The following is a 12,577-nucleotide window of genomic DNA, read 5'->3' as shown; positions in this document are numbered from 1 at the left end:
TTCTGAAATTTTAAATAAAGCTTTATCACACCACTCTCTAAAACTAAATGTTTAGTGCATATTTCTGACTCCAGTTTTACTTAGAGAGGATGTAAAATATAGGGAGAAAGTGAGAATGCATCAATATCTCAATTTCTATTACAAAGCAGGTCCTGAAAATGCCTGTTCAGGTTCTGATTGGGTTTTCCCTCTCCATATCCTTCATCACACACTATAAAACCTAACAACATGTTTCTATTACTTAATGGAACTCATTCATAAAAGCATTAATTAACAATCTTATCTAGAATAGTGAATTCAATATCGTCCTATTTTTCCTTACTATAAGAATCTCCATTTATAGTTTCCTCATCATATTTAGAACATCCACTACACTTAGTATTATAACATTGCTATTTTAGGCTTCTGGACCAAATGACTGCGCAAAATCCCACCAGCCTCACACATGGGGACACAGGAACAAACATGAGATGATGCTTAGAAAAGAAGCATCCAAAGAACTAGAACAAATACAAACTGTAAAGCTGCTTCCTGGAGTCCACCCCCACCCCCCACAGCACAGAGGAGTAGAAAGAGCTTGATTTGCATTCCTTCTCAGTGGTTCTTCTTTACTTGGCAAGTTAATTGGCCTCTGAAACTCGGGTCTTTTCAGTAATATGAGCTACAGTCCCTATATAAGAGCCTTCAGGAGAGTAAGAGTTAAGTGAAATAACAGAAATAAAACTTTGAAATCAGGCCTGGAGCACAGTAAGGTCTCCACAGAGGAACACAGTAAGGGCTCCACTTTTATCATTACTACCATGCTGACCTTGAAGAATCAAGTACATGGCAGAGATTGTTTTTATTTTTGAAGGGGGTTATTAATGCATAGTCTCATGTAATTGAAGTTTGTCTTAAACCCCTTGAACCTCCTGCCCCCACTTTCCAAGTACTGGGATTATAGGCATGTACCACCAAGCATGGCTGTATGGGAGAGATTCAAATACACCATTTGTTGTCCAAAATGCAAGTGATGCATGAGTTTATCATCAAAGTTTCCATAGACTACATATTTAATAATTATGACCTAATAGAGCTATTGTGCTGAGGTGCATGACCATGAGACAGCAACAAGTCAGAGATTAATAACTACTTTGTTGTTTGAGACAAGGTAGTATATAGCCTAAACTGGCTTTGAATTTACCATCTGATGTGAGATGCCCTTCTGTATGTTGTGAATATGTTTTATTACCATTGGTTAATAAAGAAACTACTTTGGCCCATGGCAGGGATGCATATGTGTGTGTGTGTGTGTGTGTGTGTGTATGTGTGTGTGTATGTATGTATATATATGTATGTATGTATGTATGTATGTATGTATGTATATGCAGGAAATCCAAGCAGAGAGAGAAAGAGAGGGACAAAGAAAGTAGAGTCTGAGAGAAGCCAGCAGCCACCATGGAAACAAGATGTGAGGTAACAAGTCACAATCCTCATAAAATGTAAACTAATAGAAATGGGTTAATTTAAACACAAGTGCTAGCCAGAAATAAGCCTGAGCCATCGTTTAAACAGTTTGTAATTAATATTTAAGCCTCAGAGTGGCTTTTCAGGAACTGGCAAGTGAGAGAGAAACCTCCAGCTACAACCATCCTCCTGCCTTAGTCTCACAAGTGTGCCCACACATTAAGCTAATAACTATATAATGAGAGCAACCTCAGAATATCAATGTTAAGGCTACAAGGTACCTTTTTCCAGTAGCTCTTATGTAACAGCTCAGTGACATTTATGTTGTGATAAAAGAAAAATATAATAGGGGGTGAGTATGTCCCATCTCCAGAAAAAAAAAAGGTGTACCTTTTCTTGGAAACAGAAATATCAAAGATCTTATTTACCTGTTAGAGAGGGACTCAGCAACAATATAGGCAACCCTAGCACCACTTTTAAAATAATTCTCTTTTTTTAGCTTAAACACCTGATTTATCACGAGAATTTCCTTAAAACTTATCATGATCTCATCTTCTGTTAAATCTTGAAGATAGGTTCTCTCAATATATAATATTATTACATCAGCATTTCTAAAAGTTATGATTCTCTGTGAAATCCAGAAAATTCCATGGGTATTGGAAAGATCAATACTTAATTGAATATACTAAATTCAAAAGGTCATGTCAAGAAGGTTGAGCAGCATACCAGAATCTTATAACTTGCAGGCAACATTCAGATTCTTAAACACCAGTTTTTCATTTTAATCTTACTTTGTCTCAACTAAGAATAATGGGATGAAGAGTTGATAAGATGTCTTAGTGGATGGAAGGGCTTGCCATCAAGTCTGATGACCTGAGTTCAATCGCTGATACATTCATTGTAGAAGAAGAAAAGTGACTCTCACAGGTTGTTCTCTGATCTCCAAACCTGTATCATAGTATGTGAACATATGCATGAACACACCTATGTATATGCACTAAACATGATTTAAAAAAATAATGATGTTGTCTAGGGAGATGGCTCAAAGTCAGAACAGTACTTATTGTGCAAGAAGGAACTTGAGTTCAGATCCCTAAGCCTGGGTGCAGCATTGTACACCTGTAATCCCAGTGCACCAACAGGCAGGTACCTGGGTCTTGCTGACCAGTCAGTCTAGCTGAATCAGTAAGCTCCAGATTCTTGTGAAAGACTTTGTCTCAAAAGTAAGATAGAAAACAGTTGATGTATGGTTTCAACATATAGTCACACATATGTGCACAGACACACATAGGCACTCATATACATACATACACAGAGAGAGAGAGACTGAATCTAGGACATGGACTTACTCACCATGTGCCCCTGCCAAATTCTTACATTGCTCTCATGTTTTAGAGTGGACTTATATAACTAGGAGATCAAAAAGTACTTAGCTGAGGACATAACTGACAGCAAATTTTCAGTGTTTAAAATATACAAAAAGGAACATGGAACTGGCAGAGTAAAGGAGTGGAAAAAATCATTGTCTTTCACTAACTACATCTGCTTATTTATCAGCCAGTCTTCACTGAAACTGATGGCGAGATATTTTACAAACAGAAGAGGCAAAGTGCTCTTCTATTCACTACTTCAGTTTCATTTCCTGGAATACATAGTGAAGTAAATAAGATCATGCTTTCAGGGATAAGTAGATTGTTACTAGTTTCATAGCTTTTTCAAGTCACTCTATCTCATTGAACCTTTGTCTTCTCATCTGCAAATGGGGAAAATCATGACAGCCTAGGGAACAGATATAAGAATATAATGAGTTAATACATAAAAAGAGACTCAGTTCTTTTACTGTTACCCTCTAGGAACAATAAAGTTCTTTAAGCACCTGACTCACTGAAAGAATGAATAACGTACATGAGTCTACTCAACTGGTTTCCCACGCTTCCCAGTTGAAGTGCAGAGTAGGTTGCTATGACTATTTAAGTAGTTTAGCACATGGGATTTGGTTTCCTTCTTCACATCAAATATAAAAATGTAAAAGGTTTCTGTAAATGGGAACTACTATTACTTTTATTGTTATTATCACCCATTAGGCTAGGAAAATGGTATGCTTTATAGAAATGAGAAAATAGGAAATTGTTTTCACTGTGCCCTAATAAAGCCAACATTTCAAAATAGTTTATATAATTCTTTTATGGTGTTTGAGATTGAATCAAAGGCCTCCTACATACTATGCAAATTCTCTGTCCCGAGATATATCTTTAGTTGTCAGCACTTTGTAAAATCTCTTAATACTTTTTTGATCTTCGCTTAACCTCTGAGTTCTCAATATTTCTAAAGAATACTTGTTTGTCTTCTCACCTATTACTGTCACACCATCCTAAGCATCCGAAACTACATGTTTATCAAATTTGCTAAGATTCCTGACCTCCTGGTTGTCTATTATTATGCATAGATCACAAGTGTCCTTAATTCCTAGAAAACTCCCAATGCTTTAGCCTCCAGACCCAACATGATTATATACAGTCAGGGAAAGATGTATCTTTTGCAAAGAGGTGTGGTGACTGGTATCGAAATCATGTCATTTGGTATGAGTAAATGTCCCTTTCTCTCATAGTTTCAGGAACTGTCCTACAATAGCAGATTGTAAAGTTAATTTCTCCAGCATTTTTCTAGGTTCAAGTCACTACATGTTTGGCTTCAGTGAGAAACAATAATAATGGAAAAGGCTATTGTTTCTTAGGTGGATCTGAGGAGCTGAGTTTAAACAATCTCTTCTTTAAACACTAGGAAACGCACAAACAAGCTACATTTTCCAAGAGGAAATGCCAGGTACAAAGCAAATGAACAAAATATTCAAAGACATACTGGGTAACAATGCAAAAAAAAGAACCAATTCAACAGCTAAAATGGCTTCAAATTGTTCTGTTCTTTGGGCCTTTAGAACTAGCTCCTGGGTGAATCAGGAGTTGCTTGGAACTACGAAAAATGCACAGGTGTGTGTGTGTGTGCATGTGCCTGTCTGTGTGTGCCTGTCTGTGTGTCTGTCTGTTTGTTCAAGTAAATCCATCTCCTGTGGCATGCAAATGGATTAGGAAAGGAAGTATGGTACAGCCTAGGAAGGCTATGGTAGGTATCATAGTTACTTTTCTATTGCTATGACAAAACGCCATGACTGAGACAGCTTATAAAAGAATGAATTTAGTTGCTCTTACCACTTCAGAGGGTTAGAATACATATGGCAGATCAATGCCTAGTGGCAAGAACAGCTGAAAGCTCACATATTGATTGAAAATATGAGACAAAAATGATGGAGGAGGGTCATCTGTCTATCTGTTGCTTTCATTGGTTAATTAATAAAGAAACTGCTTGGGCTGATAGGTCAGAACATAGGCAGGGAAGACAGAACAGAATTCTGGGAGGAAGAAAGCTGAGTCAGGCAGTCGCTATAGCTCTCCTCTCTAAGATGGATGCAGGTTAAGATCCTTCCCGGTAAGCCACCACCTCGTGGTGCTACACAGATTATTAGAAATGGGTTAATCAAGATGTGAGAATTAGCTAATACGAGGCTAGAGCTAATGGGCCAAACAATGTTTAAAAGAATACGGTTTTTATGTAATTATTTTGGGTAAAGCTAGCCGGTGGGCGGGAGCCCTCCCGGGCGGCGGGAAGCAATGTGCTGCTCCTTCTACACAAAGAGAGAACACACCAGGAAAGGTACAAGTTTTTAGAAACCTGAAGGTCAATCCCCAGTAACATACCTTCTTCAGCAAGGTCATAACTCCTAATCCTTCTCAAACAATTTCACCAAGTGGGGACCAAGTATTCAAAGACATGAGCCTATAAGGACCATACTAACACTATAAGTGGGGCTTAATAGGTCATCCTAGTAGGATCATGGCAGAAACAGTGCTTAAAGCTATGTCGACTCAAGAGGCTTTAGAGGAGAAGAACAACATGATCCAGGCTAGAAACCATTCTTGTGATATTTTGGTAAAGAATGGAACAGCTTTTTGGTCTTGTCCTAAGAATTTGTTTGAGGCTAAATTAAAATGCAATGGACTAATTTCTTCGGCAGAGGAAATTTCAATGCAGCATATTGACTCTGCTGCTTTGTTATTAGTAATCACTCTTAGGCAAATCTACAATGAAAGAAAGCAACTGGGGCAAAAAGATAGCTTGAAATTTAATGTCGGAGCCAAGGCTTTTGCAGAAAGAGATGAGAAAGGCCTGATATGCATTGGGATAAAAGAAGGGTTGCCCTCATTATAAGACCCCATCAAACTAAGATTCCAACCTGTGAAAATAAAAGGCCTAAGGAATTTTCTGCTCCTAAAAATCAACACCAAATCAAAGTTTCCACAAATGTGACTCAAGGATGTTGGGATCACCCCAAGTTGGTAATCAAGCTTTGCAGTGTTGTCCACATGGTTCTGGTTTTAGAATCATAAAGGGTACACGAATAAAAGGTTGAGGAATCTTCCTCCATGGTTAAGGAGAGTTGCTGAGGTCAAGAGTGGGGCAGGAGAGTCTTTACAAGGAGGCCTGAGAAGACTTGTAATGATATAAAAGTGAAACTCAGATTTTGTTGGAAACTCCAAGATGTTAGAAATTCCAGAGCCATGGGATATCTTTAAAGAAGAGTTGCATGCATGGAGTGAAACTACCTTGGGAGAGAGGGAGAGGAAGAGAGAGAGAGAGCACTTATCTTTGCGGGTATCAAGGCTGGGAAGATGGAGCTATCTAAGCTCTTTGACATCAGACATGAAACTACAGGCAGTTTGCCCTGTCAGGTTTCAATCTTTCTTTGGTCCAGTATTTCTTTGTTTTGCCCTGATTCATCCCTTCTTGAATGGTAAAATATATTCTTTGGCATTGTATTTTGGCAGTATGTAATTTGCTTTTTGATTTTACAGGTGGTGACAATTAAAAGATTGCTTATAGTCTCAGAAATTACTTTGGAGAATGGTTCCATAAGCTCATATATTTGAATATTTGGTCCTCAGTTGGTAGAACTATTTGGGAAGGATTAGGAGATATGACTTTGTTGGAAGACGTGTCACTTGTGAAGAGTTTTGAGATTTCAAGACTGCCATTCTCAGTATGCTCACTCCTCTTCCCTGTCTCTTTCTCCTGCTTGCAGACTCAGATGTAACCTCTCAGCTGTTCCTGCCACCGTTTCATTGTTCTTCTATCAAATATTCTAGCTCCCTGAAACCATAAGCCCAATTAAATGCTTTCTTTCATAACTGACCTTGCTCATGGTGTTTTGTTATTGCAACACAAAAGTAACTAAGATAGGATCCAAAACCTGAGACTTTAAAAACTGTTACAAGAAAAAGGAGAGAAACACTTCAAGTTTAGGCATATTTAGGGATTTTCTAAATAGGATTCCAGTTATTCAGAAAGTAATATCAACACTGACAAATGAAACCTCATGAAATTAAAAAACTTCTGCTAGGCCTGTATAGATGCAAGCCAGATGGTGCAAGTGCTGAGAGGGGGCAGTGGACACAATCCCCCATCCCTAACTAAGAAGCTACTTCTAATCAGCAACCACTTGCAAAGGAAAAATTAGTTTGTTCCAATGGACTCTCATTGGGTCTATAAACCACACTTAAGGGTAAGCTCCATGTCCAGCAATGGTATTTGTAGATTTTTTTTTGTCTCATGCTCTTTTGGGGGGCATTTGTCTTACTGGTCTTTTGTTTGTATATTACAGTTTTTGATTTTTATGTTGTTATGTTTTGTGCATGTGTATTTCTTATGCTTTTTTGTTTTTTAAATTCTGGTTTGTTTATTATATTTATTTGTTTTCTAGAGAGAGAGAGAGAGAGAGAGAGAGAGAGAGAGAGAGAACGTGTGCAGTTGGATAGAAGTGGAGGTTAGGAGAGCTAGGAGGAAATAAGGGAAGAGAAACCATAATCAGAATATCCTGAACATGAAAAAAAAAATATTTTCAGTGAAAGAAAAGCTTCTGCCTATCTGACAGACAGAGAATTAATATCTGGAATTTATTAAAAAATACAAAAATCTAAACAATAACAAATCAAAGAATTTAGCCAATAAATTGACTAATGATATGTACAGATAAGTTTTTGAAAGATGAAATACAATAACCATTAGAGATGAAAACTACATTGAGATTTCATCTTACTATAGCAAGAATGGTCACCATTAAAAAAAAACAAATAACAACCAATCATGAGAAGGAAATGGGCAAAAAGAAACACCTACACACCACTCTGGTAAAAATGTAGACTATTTTAGTTGCTATGAAAATCAGTATGGAGGTCTCTGAAAAAACTAATATTAGATCTACCATATGGCCCAAATCTACCAGTCCTAGGTATTTACCCAAAGGACTCCTTATCAAAATATCACAGAGCTACTTACACATAAATATTTATTGCAGCATTATTCATAATAGCTAAATTATGGAACCAACCTAAGTGTCACAGGAATTGATAAAGAAAATGTAGATATAAATGATAGAATTTTTCAGTTATACAAAACAATAAAATTATGCTGGAAATTTTAAGCATCTGAAGCCAATTATATTAAACAAATTAAGACAATCTTAGAAACGGAAATATTATGTTTTATCTTATTTGTACTTCCTAGATTTTTATACAGATACAAAAAAATTATGAAAGTAGAAACAAAACTACATGCGGGAATAAAGGAAGCTAATGGGAGGGGGAAGAAAAGAAGGTGGAAGAATAGGAGAAGGAACATACTCAACATACAATATATGCTTATATGACAATATACATATGTAATATGCAACATATCATGCAAAGTGAAAATACACAATGAAAGAATTTAAAAATTAACTTTAAAGGGAGAAAAAGTCACAAATAAACAATCTTTCTCAAATAAAATGTTCTTGAATTGGTCATATGAATAAAAAGTCAGGCTTACCTTGACATATTGAACTAGACGCTCTTTGACATTCACTTTATAAGTCTCTATGCCTAGCTCTTTAGACAAGCGTAAAATTCTGTTCTGGGTTGGTCCCACATAGGCTCCTCCAACATCTACCCATTTAACATGCTCATTCTGCAGAAAGAGGAAAAGTGATGTCACTTAAACTCTGTAATCAAGAAACCTTTTTGTCATGAAAGATCTTGTTTATTTGCTAACTTAATTGTGATTTGCATGTCCTTTATAATGTACACCTGAAACTCAAAACCTTTTGCCTTTCCACTCAAAAACTGGGGAACACTGTCTGACAATTCAATAGGCATGTCCATTTGTAGAACTATTGGTGAGGCTGATTCAGCAATACAACACATAAAAAAAAAAAACACTAGTACATCTTGCTGATCTAGATCCTTTGCAAATCACTTAGTTTATTACATGTACTTTTCTCTAGGGTTATTGCATTAGGAGTCTTCCAGGTATTTAATAATCCTAATTGCCTGATTTCTGCTGGATGAAATCTTAAATCAGCCCACATTTGTGGACTTTTGCTGATAATCTAAGACATTTCTAGGGAAAAATGGATCATGGCAAAAGTATACTTAAAAGTATAAAAATATTCATATAACTATTTAATTATTTACAAATATGTACACTAAAACTATTTCTCATACACTAAAACTATTTTATTTTCCCTCTTAAATGCAGCTCTCTACTTTTCCAACATTTTATTAATGCTTTTGATTTAATCAACGAATTGAATATTGGCAACACACAACTCCTTTGTGCATTTTTAATAAGTTTTCAGGTGTACTTGTCTTCTATTGTTTCCATCAGTTATTATGCGTACATATTCCCTTTTATCATTACTTAACTGATTATTTTTTGTTGTGTAGTAATCACTGTACTTAAAAACCTTGCAGACATAAGTAAACTTCTGAGAGTTATTTTTCTCAGAAAATATTTTCAAGATACTAATAATACAAGATAACTGTTTCTTTTCAGTATCTGAGATTTGAAGCTAGGAGGAAATGCACATGTAGCCTAGTCTTCTTGCAGTTCACCCTTAATTCTAAGATGCAGGCCAACCTGAAAAGAAGGGTTGAAAACCCCTCCTCATACACATATTTCCCTGGGATGGAAGAAAATGAACAAGGGAGAAAGTCAATTAGGGAGTCCTTCTCAGGGCACTGGAAAGACATTGGCTTTTTATATAAGTGAGAAGGTGAGCCTTTGGAAGGCTTAAATAGTGCTAAGGTCTAACTTAAAATAGATAATACAAACAAAAGTAAAAACAGGGTAATCAGAAAACTAAAGCAGTAACGTGACCTAGAGGTTATAGTGGCTCCACCCATAATATAGCAGTGACAATCATAGGAAACAGTGAATTCCAGATGTATTTTGAAGACAAAGGCAAAATAATTTCACACAGAATAAACGTTGGTCTGGAAGTGCTAAATAGGAACCCAAGTATTGATAAGTTGCTGTGTAGGAATGAATCTTGCTTTTGCAGTTGTTGGCAAGGGAACCTAGGACATTTAACAAAGTAGAAAATTATTCTACCACTGAGCAATTCAGCAGCAGCTCTCCAAAGTGAATGTTTTATGTTCCTCAACAAGAATGTACTTTAGGCATGGGGTTATACCTCAGTGATTCAGTTCTTGCCCAGTTATGTTCAGGGTTTCATGCCCAGTACACACACACACACACACACACACACACACACACATCAGTTTGGATGGTCAATTTTAAGATGTCTGTTCAACATATATATTTACTAATTTCTAACTTCCCTGACAGGTCAATACAGTGAATTTTAGTTAACATTTTACTTATTTCAATAATATAGAGGAGTCACTCAAGGTTTCCATTCTGCTTTAGCAGTAGTAGTGAAGGGTTATTTCAATTTCTTTAATCTGGATTTCATAATCTTCATGTTTTCTTTCACTAACTGTCAATATTGTTTCCTGAAGCTTCTTTAGTCTCCAACATCTTCTTAAGAATAAATCAGTGCACCAATAAATTTCTATTACTTTAACACAGACAACAAGGAGACTCTTGAGAATTTCCAAATATATCTTTAGAATACTGACACTCTCTTTAAAGCATATAATCCTAAATGAAGCAGGAAAAAGAGTGAGGCATTTCATAAAAGGTTCCCTTAAAAATCAGAAATACTCAGATGAGGTACCTTGAGTTCTGCAGGAAGACTCTAAGAAGTGTAATGTGGTGCTCTGTCAAGCTGTGCTTATTTTTTCTTATTTAGAGTATGTTACTCAGCCTACAAGGCCACAAACATGGAAATCTATTAGGGGACAAATATGTTGACCTTGTGGTGGCATTGCAGGCATTCCAACTTTATTAATTTGAATCTGTAGAATTATAGATGGTTTAATAATGAAAAATTGTTAAGTTCTGAACTTGTAGAAAAAAAATCCATCAGAAGAAGTCAGGTGAGAATATCACATTTGGAATTTTGGTTTTAAGTATATATGACTTCTTCTTCCACAATTATCCTGATTGATTGTTGTTTAATGTTTTCTATTAATACCATTCCGACCCTTCGTATACCTTCCTTATCTCTCTCTAGGCATTTGAAATATAAATGCTAAGTGTTCATTTCTAAGTATTCCTAAGATTTATTTCTCATATACCAAAGCGTGCAGTACTGAATAGACGCTAATAATTCCTGTCTGTTGATGACATATATAAATAGAGCAAAATGGCCAAGTAGCTCAAGCTAATAACATAGATTGGGATAAGCATGTTGGAATTTCATTTCCTTTACATGACTTGCTCTTAACTGAAAATCTGCATCATGACTGGTGTTCCTTTTTTAATAAGCAAAAGATTTAAATGATAAGAAAAGGAGAACAAAAGGATAACTTAATGTGTATCTCTAAAATGAAAGACTATTTTTCAAAAATGACAGAATCACATCTACTAAGTGAATATAAGCAAAATATTCAACTTGTCTTTTTCACTACCATACAATGCCTTCAATTTCAATGTAAAGATGGGCTGGTTGTAGGGGTACAAACCTATGATTCTATCATTCCAAAGGCTGGGGCAGTAGGATCTCAAGTTGAAAGTCAGTCTGATTACACAGAAAGAACCAATCTCAAAGATTTAAAATGAAGAGCCAGATACTGTGGTTCATGCTTTTAATCCCAGCCTTGGGAGATAGCGGCAGGTAAGTCTCTGCTAGTTCCTGGCCAGCTTGGTCTACAAATGAGTTCCAGGACAGCCAGAGTAAGACCCTGTCTCAAAGACAAACAGAAAATTTAAATAAACGTATACAGGAGCTTCTTGAAAGACATATATCTTATCACTCAGCTGAGAAGACTTGCATGTGAAAATGATATTAGGACTTATCAAAGTTAGACTTGTGTAGGTATAGTGAAGAGATTCTAGTCTCCTTATTCATTTTGTTCATTTTTAATGTATACAACAGTTTTGCCTACATGTATGTGTGTGCACGATGGGTATGCCTCCTGCCCACAGAAGTCATAAGAGGACTTTAGACCTGGAACTGGATTTATAAATGGCTGTTAACCATGACATAGGAGCTTGGAATCAAACCCAGGTCCTCTGCAAGAGCAACAAATGCTCTTAACCAAAACTTGCAGCAGACTATATCTAAGGAAAAACTCAGAAATACTCCAAATAAATTTAATGTCGATTGATTTACATTAAAGTAAAGGAATTGAGCATATTTTATACTGCAGAGAAGCATATCTGCAACCCTTGGAAGCTCATTAAAAAGCAAATGGAAGCTGGGTGGTGGTGTCACACGCCTTTAATCCCAGCACTGGGGAGGCAGAAGCAGGCAGATCTCTGTGAGTTCGAGGCCAACCTGGTCTACAAGAACTAGTTCTAGAACAAGTCCCAAAGCTACAGAGAAACCCTGTTTTAAAAAAAAATTAAAAAGGGGGAAAAAAGCAAATGAAGATTCAGAAGTCCTAAGAATTTACTCACAAATTTCCAGATGATGCCTGAGCAAAATAGAAACAGGCCTCATGGGCCTAGTGAAGTAGATGCACATAATAGAAAGAATGTGTGACATGGTATGACTGGAAGAGTTACTGTATCATCCTTGTTGAGATGCCATTACTCAGCTATTGCAGCAGTATTCCAAATCTCCTTTTTATGCCGGTTTCTTCTCCACTGCCTGGCAATGTTAAATATTTGCTTTCCCTACAGTGGAGATAGCTGC

The 12,577-nt window shown here is 36.4% G+C and overlaps 1 protein-coding gene across 1 annotated transcript in view; it reads right to left on the bottom strand.

Annotated features, from left to right (window-relative positions):
• The window catches only part of LOC121441151 (amine oxidase [flavin-containing] A), a 65,637-nt gene that overhangs the window by 34,561 nt on the left and 18,499 nt on the right, over positions 1-12,577 (bottom strand). Inside the window, exon 3 of the mRNA XM_041642283.1 lies at positions 8,362-8,499. Within this exon, the coding sequence (XP_041498217.1) occupies positions 8,362-8,499 (138 nt within the window). The remainder of the gene's footprint in view (positions 1-8,361; positions 8,500-12,577) is intronic.

This window comes from Microtus oregoni, unplaced genomic scaffold (genome assembly GCF_018167655.1).
Source record: "Microtus oregoni isolate MIOR12 unplaced genomic scaffold, Mior012 000073F_ref0000255, whole genome shotgun sequence".
In the NCBI taxonomy this organism is placed as follows: Eukaryota; Metazoa; Chordata; class Mammalia; order Rodentia; family Cricetidae; genus Microtus; species Microtus oregoni.
The sequence above is the reverse complement of the archived record's forward strand: the minus strand, read 5'-3'. Positions and strand labels throughout refer to the sequence as shown.